General features: G+C 39.3%; 1 protein-coding gene across 3 annotated transcripts in view; it reads left to right on the top strand.

Annotated features, from left to right (window-relative positions):
- The window catches only part of BMP5 (bone morphogenetic protein 5), a 63,173-nt gene extending 47,549 nt beyond the window's left edge, over positions 1-15,624 (top strand). For 2 of the 3 annotated variants that reach the window (XM_075049322.1, XM_075049321.1), the window contains 3 exons: positions 7,164-7,240; positions 9,081-9,191; positions 12,809-15,624. In XM_075049322.1, coding sequence (XP_074905423.1) covers positions 7,164-7,240; positions 9,081-9,191; positions 12,809-12,958 — 338 coding nt within the window. In that variant the 3' untranslated portion in view covers positions 12,959-15,624. The remainder of the gene's footprint in view (positions 1-7,163; positions 7,241-9,080; positions 9,192-12,808) is intronic. The other variant, XR_012653323.1, reaches the window with a different exon arrangement.
- The last annotated feature ends 1,525 nt before the right edge of the window (positions 15,625-17,149 follow it).

Raw genomic sequence — 17,149 nt, 5'->3', positions numbered from 1 at the left:
CCATTAATGATCATTGATGGGACTTTTTGCACTGTAAGTAATTCAAAATACTTTTTCTTTTAATAACTGTTGCAACAATACTCATTAAAATCTGCAGATGAGCATACTGATGGCTACAAAGGCAATGTGCAGATTCTATCCAGATGCTCCAGTGTGCAAAAAAGACGTGGAAGAGAGAACACATTCTTATTTCCCAGATCTTTGCATCTTTGCAGAACACAGTCCTTCCATGGGGAGAGCCTGTTATGACGGAAAAGCTATGCCCTTTTCCTCCTATTCACCAGCCCCAGGCACGGGGGGATATGCTGCATCCCTGCAGGCTTGTGGCAGATGACCAATTCTCCTAGTTCTCTACAGCTTCCTGTAAGGAGCAGCACTTTAAAAGTATAATTCGTCTCTTCATAATTAAACCACAGAAAAAAGTAAAGGACTCTGCCCATCCTGTTCCTCATGGAGGACGGTCAATAGATGATATTCAACTCTCATTCACCCCCTCATGTGAGACACTGTTGACCTAAATGACACAGTGATGGGCAAATGGCATTGTGTGATGTAGGTCCTCGTTTCTAAGCTTGTTCCATAATCTTGTATCTACAGCATCTAAGTCAGATATTGACAATGAAAAATGCTCATCTACCTACTCAGAGGTTATGTAGCCAGACCCAGATAGGTATGCTGCCATTTATATGTCATAGGCTTCAGTTATACTTCTCTCTGCACATTAATCCCAACTTTACTACAGTTATGCCTTCCTTTCCTCCTTGCTTTTTTCTTCTTCTTTTCTGTTTCTCCCTGCCCCTTTTTTCCTTTTTCTTTTCTTTCTCTTTCTCCTTCCCTTTGCCCTTGCCTTTTGTTATCTTCCTTTTGCCCCTTGCCTTTTATCTTTTACCTTCTTCTTTCCTAAGTTCTTGGACCTCAGCGATTAGCTTTACTGTATTCTCAGCACATCAAAAAAGCAAGCCCCACTGGGCAACGCGATTCTTCCCTTCCAATAGACAACACATTTTTTTAATCATCATGAAGATATACACAAACATATCATGAAGAAAATACAATCTATATGTGTCAGTTATTATAACAGCTGGGCAATTGTTGACACATTTGAGGTCAGGATCCCTGTGTTGCTAAGAACTTCAAGAGAAGATGACCTCAATGCAGTGTAAAGACAGACAGAATTAAACTTAGCATTCAGACTCCACCTGCCTTCTATGCACAGATGATTGAACTGTTTATTACTTACCCAGTTGTATTTTTGTCAAACCGCTGATAAAAGGAAAAATAATTAAAGCAAATCAAAACAAGACAACTTGTTCCCAAAGTATATCACATAACTCTTCCTCTTCCTTAAAACAAAGGCTGGCTTAGTTTTTATTTTTTTTAACATCATGTAAAAAGAGTTACAGTGTAATTGGGCACTAGAGGATATCCACATTTAAATACTGAATAGTGACTTACACCAGGAAACTCAAAACCAAAGCTTCGTAATTTTTGTTCGTAATGCAGTGAGATAAAGCCAGAAAACAATACTGCATTTCCTGTATTTTATTGATTGGTGTCACACTAATTAATTAAAAACACAGCACTTTGTGATAGTATATATGTCTTTATTTCCCTTGGAAAAAAAAAATCCTCATTAAATTTCTTATAAATATATTTTCTTGCCCTCCTTCTACAGCTCTTTCTGCTATGTAGGGGTTTGGACTCCAACTGCAGTCCCTGAATAGCTGAGGAACAATGTTTTCTTAGTCACATTAGCCTACAGTTTTGATTCTTGACAGAATATGCATGTGGGCCTTGAAGCTACAGTATGTGAAATTGAATCCTTGGCACCAGATCTTATTATAAATGTCACATTTGATACTTATATGAAATGTTACGTTACACACAACATTCGTCTTATATGAAAGATAGAATTCAAGGAAGGAACACAGACTTGCCCGAGTCTCACTTTCTTCATAGGTGTATAGGTTAGATGGCTTGCAGATATATGTCTGCATATGAAATGCAGACCATCTTCTCAGGTGTTCTGGTGTGACTGCTTATCCACCTGAATATAGGTTAACCTATATTCAAACAATTCAGAGTATCGAGACAATGAAGACAGCTATGCGATGACTTATTGTTCAGCCTTTCTCCTTTAACTGTAGGGACTTCTGCTACATGCTGTTGCTAAAACTTCCGTACATATTCTTAAATATGAAAATGTGACTGAAAGAAAACTGGCAAAAGCACAGTCTCCAGCTTTCATTTGTTTGCCTGCCTGCTTGGGTGCTATCTAAAACCAGATTGTGACTTTCCTGACGTTCTCATATGCATATTTTCCCCATATTTTTCAGTCACAGTTTTTTTGCAAAGTGACTTGCATTCTATATGGCTGAATTTTAAATTCCCACTAATAGCTGAAACAGAAAAGCTCAATATTTACCTCCTACGAGCACTGATACTAGTCAAAATCAGTATATAGATCCTTATGAAGAGTGATCAGTGAAACACAGTTAAATCTTTTTTTAAGTTAAAGTTCCTTTACTTTCCACTACCTTCACCTTACTTCTAAGGTGTACCAAAAATACTAGATTACTACAGACAACTCAGCACAAAGTGTGACTAAGGAGTTTTGGTTGTATTAAAGGCATAATGATTTTTGAAAAATTGTGATGTCTTAGAGTATCCCGCCTTGTTGCTAGTGGCTACTCCAGAAAGACACAGGACTCCCATAGGATGTGGGTATGTATTTTAACCCTATGTGCCCTGGGACAACTGAGAGTATCTGAGATGGCAGCAGGTGACCAACTACCTGTGAAGAAGCTTTAATGACTGTCATTGAGAACCAACCCATGAAGGGCTAGGAAAATACCATAGGAAAGAAGGTAGTATTCATCTTTAAAAAGGAATGAGGATTTGAGCTATTACAGTTTAGAAAGCCTAACAACATCCCCGGTGGTACTAGAACAAGTTATTTAGTACCACAAACAGATATATCTTGACTTGTGCACAGCTTTTGACACAGTTTCAGAGACATATTTGGAGTCAGGTATATTAAACAGAAAGTAGGTACATAGCCTGTTAAAAAAAAAGAAAAAGCATATTCAAAGAGCACGTTACCCATAAGAGTAAAATTTGGGTGGTTAATTTGAATGACATCTCATTGAGACTCTTCTGGATCTCATTCAGTCCAACATTTTATTGGTTATTTGGATGATTGATCACTCCTCCCAGATCTGGTATCCCCTGTGAACTTGCAGAGAACACACTTTGTTCTATTGTCCAGGTTACTAACAAAGACATTAATCAGCATTGGCACCGGTACTGATCCTTTAGGGACATCCCTAGTAACCAGCTGCCAGCTGGACTTTGTACCACTGATCACAATCCTTTGAGCCCAGCAGCCCCGCCAAGTTTCCACCCATTATATTCTTTACCTAACCAAAACCCAAAACGTATCATCTGTCCAATTTGGCTCTAAGAATACTATGGGAGACCATATCAAAAAACTTCCTAAAAGCAAAGCAAGCAACACCCAGTGCTCCTCAAAATCCCACAAAGCTAGTCAGCTCATCACAAAAAACAGTCAGGTTGGTTAGGCAGAGTTTGAACAAGTAAATCCATGCTGACTATTCCCAAACACCTTGGTCTTCATGTGCCTGGACATAGCTTCCAGGAGAATTTTCTCCACAGACTTCCCAGAAACTGAGGTTAAGCTGATTGCCCTTCTTGAAGATGGATGTGACATTTTCCATTTCTGAATCATCAGAAATGTCCTCCAGTCACTACAAACACTCAAAAATGGCAGGAAGTGACTTTGCAATGCTGTTGGTCAGCTCATTCCCCACCCTGAAATTCATCCTTTCTGTTCACATGGACTTGTGTATCTTCGATTTCCTTAAGTGGTTCCTAACTCTATTTCTTGGCTTGGACAAGTGTACTCTTTGCTGGGTGAAAAACTGGCTGGAATGGACGAGCCCAGAGGGTTGTGGTGAATGGGGTTAAATCCAGTTGGCAGCGGGTCACTAGTGGTGTTCCCCAGGGCTCGGTGTTGGGCCCGGTTCTGTTTAATATCTTTATCAATGATTTGGACGAGGGGATTGAGTGCACCCTCAGCAAGTTTGCAGATGACACCAAGTTGTGAGGCAGGGTCGATCTGCTTGAGGGTAGGGACGCTTTACAGAGGGATCTGGACAGGCTGGATCGATGGGCCAAGGCGAATTGTATGAGGTTCAACAAGGCCAAGAGCTGGGTCCTGCAGTTGGGTCACAGCAACCCCATGGAGCGCTACAGGCTTGGGGGAGAGTGGCTGGAAAGCTGCCCGGCAGAAAAAGACGTGGGGGTGTTGGTAGACAGCCAGCTGAATATGAGCCAGCAGTGTGCCCAGGAGGCCAAGAAGGCCAACGGCATCCTGGCCTGTATCAGAAATAGAGTGGCCAGCAGGGGCAGGGAGGTGATCGTCCCCCTGTACTCAGCACTGGTGAGGCTGCACGTCGAGTCCTGTGTTCAGTTTTGGGCCCCTCACTACAGGAAAGACATGGAGGTGCTGGAGCGTGTCCAGAGAAGGGCAACCAAAGCTGGTGAGGGGCCTGGAGCACAAGTCTTATGAGGAGAGGCTGAGGGAGCTGGGGCTGTTTATACTGGAGGAAAGGAGGCTGAGGGGAGACCTTATCGCTCTCTACAACTATCAGAAGGGGGGTCGTAGTGAGGTGGGTGCTGGTCTCTTCTGCCAGGTGGCTGGAGATAGGATGAGAGGAAATGGCCTCAAGTTGCTGCAAGGGAGGTTTAGGTTGGGTATTAGGAAAAATTTCTTTACTGAGAGGGTTGTCAGACATTGGAACAGGCTGCCCAGAGAAGTGGTCGAGTCACCAACCCTGCAGGTATTCAAAAAGCGTGTAAACAAGCTACTCCAGAACATGGTTTAGTGGGCGTGGATGATGGTTGGACTCAATGATCGTGAAGGTCTTTTCCAACCTAAATGATTCTATGATTCTTTTACTGTGGGTAGAGCTTCAGTCACTAGGCTCAGGGACTTGGGAGTCCTGAGGGTAAATCTTGCCAGTAAAAAACAAAAGACAAAGTCATTGAGTACCTTAACCTGTTCTGAGTCCTTTTCGCTAGGTCCTCTGCCCTACTGAACAATGAATCTGTATTTTTCTTCATTTTTCTTTTTGCTATGAATGTACCTATAGAAGTCCTTCTTGTTGACCTTCACAACCCTTACAAGTTTCAACTCCAGCTAAGCTTTGGCTTTCCTAACATCCATCCCTGAGTACTCAGGCAATGTGTTCATATTATTTCTGTGTAGCTTATCCCAATTCCATATTATTTTTACTTCCTATTCGAATTTGAGCTGTTAGGAGTTTCCTATTCAGCCACAGTGGTTTTGTGCCGTATTTGCTTGACCTGCACACAACAGTGGACTTACCTTGTGCTTCTCTCAGAGGTTGTCCTGGGAGATCAGCCAGCTCTCCTGGCCTCCTTCGCCTCCAGGCCAGTGTGCTATGAGACCATGTGAAGAAGATCTCTGAACAAGCTGAAATCTGTTCTCCTGAAGTCCAGGGTTGCAATGCTGTTATTGATCTTGGTCATCTCTCCACCATATCATGGTTGCTGCAGCCCCATCATGCTGCAGTGCTCATCAACATCCTCACCCCAACCTCTGTTTATTCATTGATTTGCATAAATACAACATAATCCTAAGGCAACTAGGCAGGAAAATATAAAAAAAGGATATGAAGCTGATCATTTGACACTGTGGTTTTGCTGCAAAACTCTTGTTCTGGGATATACTTCTAGAAAATAATCTGAAAATCATAGGAAATAATTATTTTACTTTATTTGGTACTGTGTTCAGTTTTGGCCATCATGTCTTCAGAAAGACACAGAGAAACTGAAGAGAACTCAGAGAGGCAACGATAGCACAGATCAGGAGAGCTGACAAGAAGCAGTTGGTAAATTTGCAGAAAAACTCCTTTAGGCCAGCTGTTTGGAAGGATTTTCTGCAAGGACAGTGAAGCACTACAACGGGTTATCTCACAGACTGTAGAACTCCCTTCCTTTCATTTTATGTGAAAAAGGCGTCTCTCTTAATTTTCCAGGAATTTTTCAACAGAGACCCTCCCATCCTAGCCTCAAGTCTTTTAATGTTAAAAAACTGTTTCTAAAAAAAAATTCTATTCCTGAAAATGAATATTTTGTTTCTTTTTTCAGTGTCTTCCTTGTTTGTTTGGGGTTTTGTTATTGTTGTTGTGAATTTCAGCCAACTTTTTTTTCTGCCAGTATGGTTATTTTGGTCCAAAAAAGCCACTTTAAGCATTCTTGAAATGGAACCAGAGGAGACAGCCTGGCCTCCCTGTTCCATCGCATGCCTCACCGATGGCATCACTTGAATCACGCTATAAACCAACACTGGGGTGCTGATGTGGTGAAGGCATAACCCTATTCCCTTCCTTTCCTGTTACTCAGGGGCGGTAAAGAAAAAGTACTAGATTTTCTCCAGGATTAAGATTGTCCTGGAGAAGCATGCATGGAGGGTTCTCTGTGTCGTTGTATCCTGACATATCTCTGAGAATGCAGAAATATTCAGGCCTTTAAAAAGCATCTCGTAGTCTACTTGTTTACATTAGTATTACCAACTAAAGATCATCAGGTGGGGAATATTTCCAGAAAATATGGTAAAAAATGAAGGAGTACAAAATGTGCTAATGTTTAAGTCACAGACTTTTCAAAATTCTGTTGTTTCAGAACAATTTTTATCATCATTAATTTTTCCTTTGAATTAAGCTACTTTCTTTAGCTGGCAGTTAAACTTGTGCCACCATACAGACGACTTCCTCATATCTTGGATCAGGCTCTCACTTGACCTCCTTTGATTACCTGTGTGCATATTATCAAAGTTGCTACCTAGCTAGCCACAAACAGACATCTTGTAAACCTGTTTCCCCTAATGCTGTATGCTGTGTTTTGTCTCTGTACACAAATGGTATCAGGCTGACACTGTTGATTCTGCATTTCCAAGTTTACACTGCCTTTACAACCAACCCTAGGAACATAAATGACAGTATGCTTTTTTCCTTTCTTTTGTACGGCTTGGTCAGGAACTCAACAATAGCTAACTTGTCGGTTCTACCAATGCTTCTAAACAATTTATTATTATTATTATTATTTTCTTCCTGTAGATTATAATACAAGCGAGCAAAAGCAAGCATGTAAGAAACATGAACTTTACGTGAGTTTCCGAGACTTAGGATGGCAGGTATGATTATAAATGCTGTTGCCTATCAGTTCAAATTGGGACAATATATTTTACAGTCCCCCGTTATTTATAGTCTGTTTTCTTCATGGTAATTGGTATTGCACTGATGAGAGACAAATTCTTTAAAGGCATTTTGTAATGAAGCCCTATCACTATCGCTTTACCTTTTTTGGCTGCTGTTCTTGCAAAGATTTTGCATACATTAATGGCTTTACAATCCGGATTGATTCACATAAAGATAAATCTGGACACTTACTCAAGATATGAATAGATCTGTGGTAAAAGAAACCAAAATACCCACACTGAGCAATGGAACTTTTGAAATTTAGCCTTGAATTCTCCCTGGTTCAGTGCTGTCTACTGCAGGTCAGAGAGATTTCACGGGGGTAGAGTCTGTAGAGAACTAGACCTTGGATCACTGCTCAGTGGTCTTTATAACACCATAGCTAAGTTTATATAATTTCTGGGAAAAACTCATCCTGCCGTACAGTAACAAAAGAAGAAGGTACTTGTAGTAAAAGGACATAAAGACAGAGGCAGGACATTATGAGAAAAGAAAATAGAGATCAATCTAGGTTTTTTTTCCAGAAAGCAAGGAGCTCTCTATAAAGAAAGAACAAGAAGGCCATCAGCAACCTATAACCTAGACCTATTGCATATGTAGGTAAGAACTCAGAGATGGCTGGCTGTGCATTTCACATTTCTCTGAATTATTGTAAAACAATTCTCCATGAGCAGAACAAGTCTATGAGAAGAAAAAGTGTGCTCTTTAGTGACAGCTCATCCTTTACATATCTAGCTCAGATTCTCATATGGCTCATTACTCTGCCTGATATTTTGTAGTATATTTATCCTCACAGCAGCCTGAAGAAGTAGGCAGAGACTGTTTTCCCAAGTCTGCAGAGCATAATCACCTTGTCCATGGGCACAGAGCAGTCTTATGGTATTGACTTGAACTCAGGCTACTGAACAAGTGAGCCGTTGTCTGTCTGTAGATCACAGATTTTTCCATATACCAACATTTTTTTTTCATTTTTGAAACAGTAAATTCTAGTATGCCCCAAGATGTGCAAGGCTCTCAGATCAGTCATTCAAGGTGGCTAGAGAGAAAAGAAAATCTATGTTTTTCACAAAAAATACCTGAAGAATTCAAACTTTCAGTTGGAAAGCCAAAGCTACACTGTACATTATTCGATCAGTGAAACTCAGGGTGAAATGAGATAAAAAGAAACAAAACCCAAGAAGCAGGTACTTGATCCTCCCTGCCCTTCCCACAGCACCTCCATTACCTTTGCCTGGCAAAGGAGGAATTCAGCAAACTAAACATATAGCTTTCATTAACCTTTTAAAATATTTTCCCTCTCGTGGTCTTCTCCCCATGCTGTGTTGCTAGAAATACTCAAAATGCATGATTCAGTGATATTCCAGGGGGTAATCTCTAGCAACCGTCAGTCTCACGCAATAATACAATTAATGGTATTGAGTATGCTGAAGAAAGAGCATGCATTTTAATTACTTTTGTTGCACCAAGAAATGCTCAAGATTTTCAGTCTGGGAAGAAAAGTATTTTGACAAACATATTTGGACCTTTAATTCCCCTTATAGCCTCATTAGTTGATATTCAGTATAGATTTCTAAGTTTAGTTTAATTTTCATCTGAGTTTTGCATGAGCAAAGCAAATACTTCTTTTTTCTTTTTTTGGCAAAAAAAGTAATTTAACATGCCACATTGTGAAGTTCATTTTGTCCTTGGACAAGTCTTAGTTAGTTTGATAGAGTTTTAAATTCTCTGAGTAAGGAAAAAAAAAAAATTCAGTGGGTTTATTTGTTCTTGTTTTAGGATTGGATTATTGCACCGGAGGGCTACGCTGCATTTTACTGTGATGGAGAATGTTCTTTCCCCCTCAATGCCCACATGAATGCAACAAACCACGCCATTGTTCAGACTCTGGTATGCCTCTGCCTATGTTGTAGTTGCCTATTTTGCAGTTGTAAGTGTCTTGGCACAGGGGCTGTCTCCTCCTCTCTGCTTACTCCTATTGGATTTCGATTATTTCTGGGTAAATGATAACCCATTTCAAAGATGTTCTTTGATGATGACACTGGAGAGAGGATGAACTGTCCAGAGCAGCCTGTGTGGTAGGTTTCTTTTCCATTTCAAATGCAATAACACACAAGAAGACTGTGTCATATTACTGGAGAACTGTGTAGACAGGAACAAAAGGGGCCCCCGGTCCCACTTCCAAGAGTTTTTTGCAGCTTATTGAAGCTCCATGTTAACATCTACGTGCTATACCTTCCAGAAATGTTGATGCTTGGCCACTCTGTGGACCTCTGTTGTCAACTGTTGGCAGAGATACTTAAACTGTAATTTAGTGTGAAGCTTTGCAAGCAGATGCATTTGCATTTAAGAAGTTGTGTTCAGTCATGCCTGGCTAACAAATGCAATTTATAAATAAGTGTGTTTGGATCTGTTGCTCTGCCTGGTACATGTAAAAGGGGATTTGCAGCCAGCTTTCTGCCTCTGCTATTTCTTACGTTAGTCCTGTGCATCAGCTGGAGCAGCCAAAAAGATGATCTTAGTTGAAGAAGCTGGCTAGGCCTCCTCTACCCCAGCAGCATTCAGCTACAGAAATCAAGACCTTGAGACTCTGCCTAAATGTAATGCTGTGAGTCTGATGTCTGGTCATGATTTTTCACCTGTGCCAGCTGAAGAACTGGCTCTGAACAGCATCAGTATTAGTAGAATGATTAAGAAGCAGAGGAACGAGAGAGAATACAGAAGGAGGGAGTGGGAGTACAGAATCAGAACAGGGAAGGGTTGCCATCCCTAATTAGTTGCTGGAAAGGTCAAGGCACTCAACTGCAATTAGAGAGACATGGGTTTAAGGTTCCCTCTAATTTAAGCTGGTGATAGGAAAGTATCCTGACCATCAGACTATGCTGATGAGTCTCCATAGATGATGATCTTTTTCTTTGATTTTGACGTGAAAAATCTGGGCCTGAAAAACCTTTCCCCCTTCAGAAATGAGTGCAACTACTACTTTCTGGGACCCCCTGCAAACCAAAACCCCACACCAAAAAAACCCCAGAAACAAACAAAGTTTGATTCCTTTCTGATAGAAAACAAATTCTGCTTGTGAAAATTGCCAAGTATTTCCACAAAAGGGACATTTTTAAAACCTCATCATGTTCTGAGACCTTTTCCTTTCCATTCAACATTTCATTTATGCACCTACTCCAAGTCCAGCCACCAATGCAACATTATGCCTCTATAACAGAACTGAAATCAGCAAGATTTAGAAAAAGAAGGGAAAATGTCAGAGCTGGAAATAAATAAAAGTGTGGTAAGGGGTACAGGTGAAAGGAACAGCAAATGCTAGTTGGCAAGGAATGTAGTAATGTGCCTAGGAGACGAGGAACACCATATATATGCAGTCCTGAGCTGAAAAGAAATAGGTCAGCAAAGCAATAATTTAGCATTTTGCAAACATTGTCCAAAAAAGTTGCCAATATCAGTGAGATCCCCAGGTTAGAGTTTCCTTCTGCCATTATGGACTGTTAAATAAGTGGCCCAGTTCTACTTTCTCTTGTGTGTCTATCCTTTCCAAAAATGGTTAATTTCCCATTGTTAAGAAATTTGTGTAGCTTGTCCTATATTTTAAATTGGATACTTAAATTTTCCCTCCTTTTTATGGCCTTTTTGGTATTGTGTGTTTCCCTCTACATGTACTGTACATGCATTCAGTTGTGCAGCCAAAAAACCATGAGGCTAATTAAATTTTAACTGCACATAAATTAGATGAGATAACAGTAGTTGAACGCTTTCTGGTTCAAATTATACAAAATTCAGATTTACACAAGGTGTGCACATGGGGATGGCTTGGGAAACAATTATTCATACACCCCACCCTAATCCATATGTAATCATCTCCCAGCCATACTGATTACACCATTCTAAAAAAGCCCAGTCTTTGGGTTGGGAAGTGATTGTTCCTTGGTACCCCTCCAAACTTTACTGACTCTTTTTTTTTTTCTTTTGTAACAAGAATAGGAGAAATGCTGGGCCAGTACCTCTCTCCCTTTTCTTTTTCTGAGACTGAACTTAGGTGGACAGATGATAGAGATGGATACAAATACAAGACCAACTGCATTTAATGATTTATATAAGCTTTCTCCTCTCTCGCTTCCCATCACCCTTAGACCAGGCGTTGGAGTAGAGTTGACCTCCCGGTTGTGTGAGTCGGTGATGAGCGGGTTGACTCGCACTGAATTCCAGGCTCACGCTTGAGAAGGCTGTGAGCATCACTGTCGTGCAGGGCTAACGGGGCCATGGAGCTTCCAGCTGGGGTGGCAGGGGCTTGGTGGGACCAGGAGTTATGGCGGGGCAAACATCTGCCTAGGCAAGGCACAATCATTCTTCGCTCCAGCGCTTTGCTATTCATTTGTTAAACTGTTTTTAAATGTGTGTCTAAACCCTTACTAAACTGCTACTTCAGGATTTATTATTGCTCATTTCAAAAGTACTTCTCATGGTAACAGTTATGTAAAAATCGTTTCCTGATAGACTGTTCTCTGCTGTCTGGCAAAGGCTCTGGGCTTATATCACTGCAAGACAGATGGCTCTAACAGATTTACAAAGACTTAACATACAAATGAAACCTATTACTGCTGAAGTCTTCATCCATGCCTTAATAATCTCTCGCCCTCTCTATTACAACTCCCTCTTTTCTGGCCTCCCCAGTTTCCAAGTCTTCAGCATGTGTAGAATATTACATCCAACCTTCTTTCAAGTACAAAGAACTTGTATTTCCCCCATTTTCAGATATTTCCACTAGATCTTGTTCGTTCTGGGATGCTGTTCAAAACTCCTTTCCTTCTCTTTAACCTTTCATTGATATATTTCAGCCTGGTGAACACAAAGCCTTCTCTGCCTCAGCCCTTTCCCCAAACCTCCTGTCCAGCTGGCACCCAGCTTATGAATTGATTTTGACTTCAGTGGAAGTAGAATTGGATCCAGGGATACCCAGATAAGACCTTAAAATGCACTCACGCTGTCTGAGAGCCCACGTCTTACCGTTTCATAGGCTGAAAACAGCTTCAGTAGGAGCCTTTGCCTGCACAGCCTTTGCTGTCTGCCACAGACTTTCCTCCACACTGAGACCCTGACGCAGAAAAGCGTTTTAGCACATGCTGGGGTGAGACCTGGGACTTGAGCCTGGGCTTCGTGTTAAGCACTGTCCTCAGCAGAGATGGTACTGACAATGTGTTTAAGTGTTTTCCTGAGCAGCCGCCTAACTCCAACTCTTTTCTCAATCTCATCTGAATACTGACTTTCTGTCTTGGCTGCTCCTCCTCATTTATCTCTCCATCTGCTATTATTGTATAACCCTGCCCGTGCAATTGAAATCAAAGCAATGTTCTGGAGGTAAGCTGTGCTTTAAAGTTGCTAACCGAGGAAAATCTGCGACCGCAGCACTCTCTGAATTGCAAAGACATGTTTTGCACTGATGTTGTCCTTGTACCTCTCTGTTTGATGTATGAGCTATGTATTTATCTGTCTTTCAGGTTCACTTGATGTTCCCTGATCATGTACCAAAGCCATGCTGTGCACCAACAAAACTGAATGCAATCTCCGTGCTCTACTTTGATGACAGTTCCAATGTTATTTTAAAAAAATACAGGAATATGGTGGTGCGTTCATGTGGCTGCCACTAGAATAAAAAAAATAATCTAAAGCAGAGGGGTTTATTCAGAATTGTAATAAAGTCAAGATATGAACCTTGCTGATGAAAAGGCAGTCCTAAATTTGTTCCATTTCATGTCATCTCTCATTTAAATGTACAGTGTAATGTATATAGTAGTTTTTATTTATTTAAAAGTATATAGTTCCTTTTGTATAGGCAAAATTTCAGAACCATTTATTTTATGGGTCACCTTGCTATGCAGCAGAACTTCACAAACTAATTTTTCAATTGACCATACTGGAATCTATTTCATTCAATTTTGATAGTTTAAAGTAAAGCCTTTTTATAGATTTTTTTAAAGCTAGAAACTCCAGAACTTCTGTAACTGCTTCTTATTGTTAAAAGAACTAAAATACATTTGGTCATATCGTGCCAATGAAAACTGTGGCAGGATATTTATTTAGAAAAAGGCACAGAAAAAAAAAAAACTAAACAAAACTGCTTGGCTAAACATATTTTTTCTTTTAGAAGTTCTGCTCCATTAGAAAAAATGAAATGTTGAACAGTGCTTAAGTAAATAAATAGTAGATAGAAAATAGAAGTGAAAAGATTGCACATAATTGTTATAACTATTTTCTTTAACAAGATGAGTGTAACTGGAAGTGTATGTTACTTCTTGGCTTGTGGGCTGCAGAGTTTGCAAAAGGCTCAAAGCTTCGGGAATTCTGTGGAGACAGACTCTCGCCTCTCTCTATGACTTTCCAAGTTAACACTAAAAATTGAACTACAACATTCTTACCTCAAATCATATCAGTCTATCATCTATTACACTGCTCCGGTAAATAGTTTTATAATTACAGCACAAAGCAAAATCAAACAAAAAAAACCACACAAGCCTTCCCATTACATACACGTGTTACTATATACACAAAATATACAGAAGATAGGGTATGGAAGGGCTTTGCTTTATATAGCTCCTACTTTTGGATGTGTTTTCTGAGTGTGCGAGCAAAGGCACAGGGGATACAGCAGTCACCTGTTTAATCGAAAATCTTGTCCCTGATGCTGGCTGTTTTCAGGCAAAGATGAAAAACACCTTTCATAATGAGCTGTTGGGTAATTTCCAGCCTAGTTTTGGTCCCATCTGCTTTTCTATCAGGTGGAGATTGGTTTAAATGGTGAGACTTAAGATGGGATATATTTCTTTTTTTTTAGTATTAACTATCATAATTTTTGGAAATTCTTAAATCGATATAAAAAAATTTTAATCTCCCTATTTTTGGCCTCAAATGAAATCCTGTGGTTGTGAACTGCACAACTAATTACAGATTATCATTCCAACCACTCATATGCTTCTTTTGAATTAACCACACTTAATGTCTTTGGACACCCCTTTGTATTAGTGTTATGAAAATGGGAAAACAGAAACTCTGTTTTCTCTTTATTACATGGCTAATTATAATATATGCTTTTATCATTAATTGCCTTGGTTAAAAATGCTTCATTTAAACAGTTCTCAGAGAGTTGTTAAAAAATGAATTAGACAGTCTATTCATGTAAACTCTGACTTCTCTGGTTATTTAAAGCACATTTCAGAAAACTCAGATTATTACAGACTGATAAAATCAGTGTGTGTGTGTGACTGTGTGTATTCATGTGAATGTGCAACTGTCTTTTTTTGCAGAAACTAATTTATTTTATCCTGCTATTGGAGTAATACATAAATCCTTTTTATACATACACTCAGTTTTTTTGAAAAATCAACAGTTTTCATTTCAGTCTTGCTAACTCTTTCCCCTTAATACAACAGTTCCATTTTACACTTCCATCTCTATTTTATACTGACATTACCTACATATCTACATTTAGTTGCAGTTCATGCACAAGGGTGTATAGCAAAATACAATGTCTCCAACTGAATTACCATTTTGGAACAGTTAAATTCCTGGGTTGTCTTCAAAAAAGTTACTGGTTTCTGTATAAATTGGGTAGGTGGACATGCTTTTTTGAACTCAATTTATTCTAAATGGAATTTGATGGAAACTAAATTTGGGGTACATTAAGTAATATATTTTTAAATAATGGTGTACCATTTTGAGAATAAGAAACTGAAGATTATTGTTATATTATTCTTTGAAATATGCTGTTGGAATATATTTCTATATTTTGAGACATAATAAACCTGTAATACTATTTTCTTCTGCTGTGATTTTGCTTGAGACACATGACAAAACAACACTGGTTTCATACATTCTTTTAATGGTAAAAGCAAAAGATCACCAATAATTATGGATAGATTTTGTTGCATTTCATTTTTTAGTACAGACATTTTGCAAAAATACTTTTATTTTGTTACTTCTTAAATTGCAGCTGGTGAACCAGCTACACTACTAATAAAAAGCATGCCTGCAAATCATACTTCCAAATGCTAATACTCTACTCAAAATATACTAGAAAGGAGAAATAGGGTTTTTTATTCTCCATAAATCCCTAACTGGTCATTCCTCTGTTTGGAAGGAAGTATAGTGGCATCACACCTTCTGCATGCTCTGGATAAGTGTATATGTGTGTTTTCATGTAAACTTGTTCGGGTAAGCCCTTCTCCAGTGGTACCTAATACAGGGCTTTTTGTTCTTTTACTTGGTCCTGTCAAATACTTGTTATTTTATATATATTTATACATAATATATACACACAGATTATATAATATAATGTGTATGTAATTATATTAAATTATATTAAATATATACCTATTCCTATAGCTATATCTATTTCTATAAAGACCATTCCATTACCATTTAGGACACAAGAGCTTTGTTCTTTAGAAAGTTGTTTAAACTTTCTACATCCTTAACAACTGGAAAGAGTCTAAGGGACTGAAAACTAGAAAAACAGAAGAAGCTCTGTACAGAATTAATGTTACATTATGGGTCAGAGCTTCTTAGTCTTTAACTTACTCATAATGTTAATACTATTGCTACACATTCTGGGCCAAAATCAAATGTGTACAGGGTGTTAGTAGTGACGACTTCTATGGCTTAGGAGTTTTCATCCAGTGGAAGTCAGAGTGGAGAGCTGAACAGTATTGCAGCAGTGATTTCATTTCCCTTTCGAAGCGCGTTGTTCTCCGAGTGTGATTTTGATGTCCAAGACAAGGTGAGCTCTGACTGACTGAAGTGTGGAGCATTTATAAGTTCTCTGATGTGCTAAGCTGTGAACCCACATAACAGTCTTCCTTCAGTTAAGACCACTGGACAAGCATCTCGCCTTTATCTGGATGCCCATTTCCACAAAGTATTCATTGGGTCAAGTTTTTCTGGTTTTAGCCAAAGGTTTCAAATTCATTAATGCTTGCTGATAGTCAAAACCATACTTGTTTGGATTGCATTAGTGCTTTTTTGTGATACAAGATCAAGCGAAAAATCTATTCATATAAAGCTGTCTGGTAGCTGACAGCACAGCAATACATTCGATCAATACAAAACTCAGCTGGAGATATCTCGGACAGACATCGGCAAAAATGCCTTCAAACAAAAAGGACGATTGTTCCTTGTTCGGTTGAGTATCTGCCTGAAGGGCTGTTCTGACTGACGTCCTTTGCAACCCCACGACTCTTCCTTCTGCAGTGGCCTGTTTAGGCTTTTAGGTAAATATGCATTTGGGTTGAGTGATTAGGTAGGTAATATAAATGGAGCCGAATGAAGAGCTCGGGTATCTTCAGGAATAAGAAACCAGTCCTTTACAGCTGCACAGGAGAGCACAGCTGTTTATTTTGCATACGGGCACCTACAGGACTATAGAACAGTACTTAGTCTTATATTATGATAGGAGTCAATTGTCAGACAATTTGGGGCCTCTTTTTATTATATATATAATATACATGAGTGCTGTGAGTTACATCTATACTGTAGACACCCAAACTGAGACTTTCTTTAGGGACAACACTGAGAAATTGCTCTTTTGGATTGCAATTCACCTATTTCTCTCCAAAGACTACAAAGTGGGTTTAGGACAATGGCTCTGCTATAGACCTTGTCTGAGCAACTGTAGTCAGTGACAATCCCTGCCACCTTTAAAATAATGTTACATTGTGGAAAAAGTTTTACTGGGATGTTTAATTGGGATGTGAAGCTTTGAGAAACCTTTTGTTATCATAAAGGGATGTCAGACACTTCCATTTTGGAATACAATTTTATCTACCATTTACTTGGAAAAGGTTGGG

Source organism: Buteo buteo, chromosome 17, assembly GCF_964188355.1.
Source record: "Buteo buteo chromosome 17, bButBut1.hap1.1, whole genome shotgun sequence".
Lineage (NCBI taxonomy): Eukaryota > Metazoa > Chordata > Aves > Accipitriformes > Accipitridae > Buteo > Buteo buteo.
The sequence above is the reverse complement of the archived record's forward strand: the minus strand, read 5'-3'. Positions and strand labels throughout refer to the sequence as shown.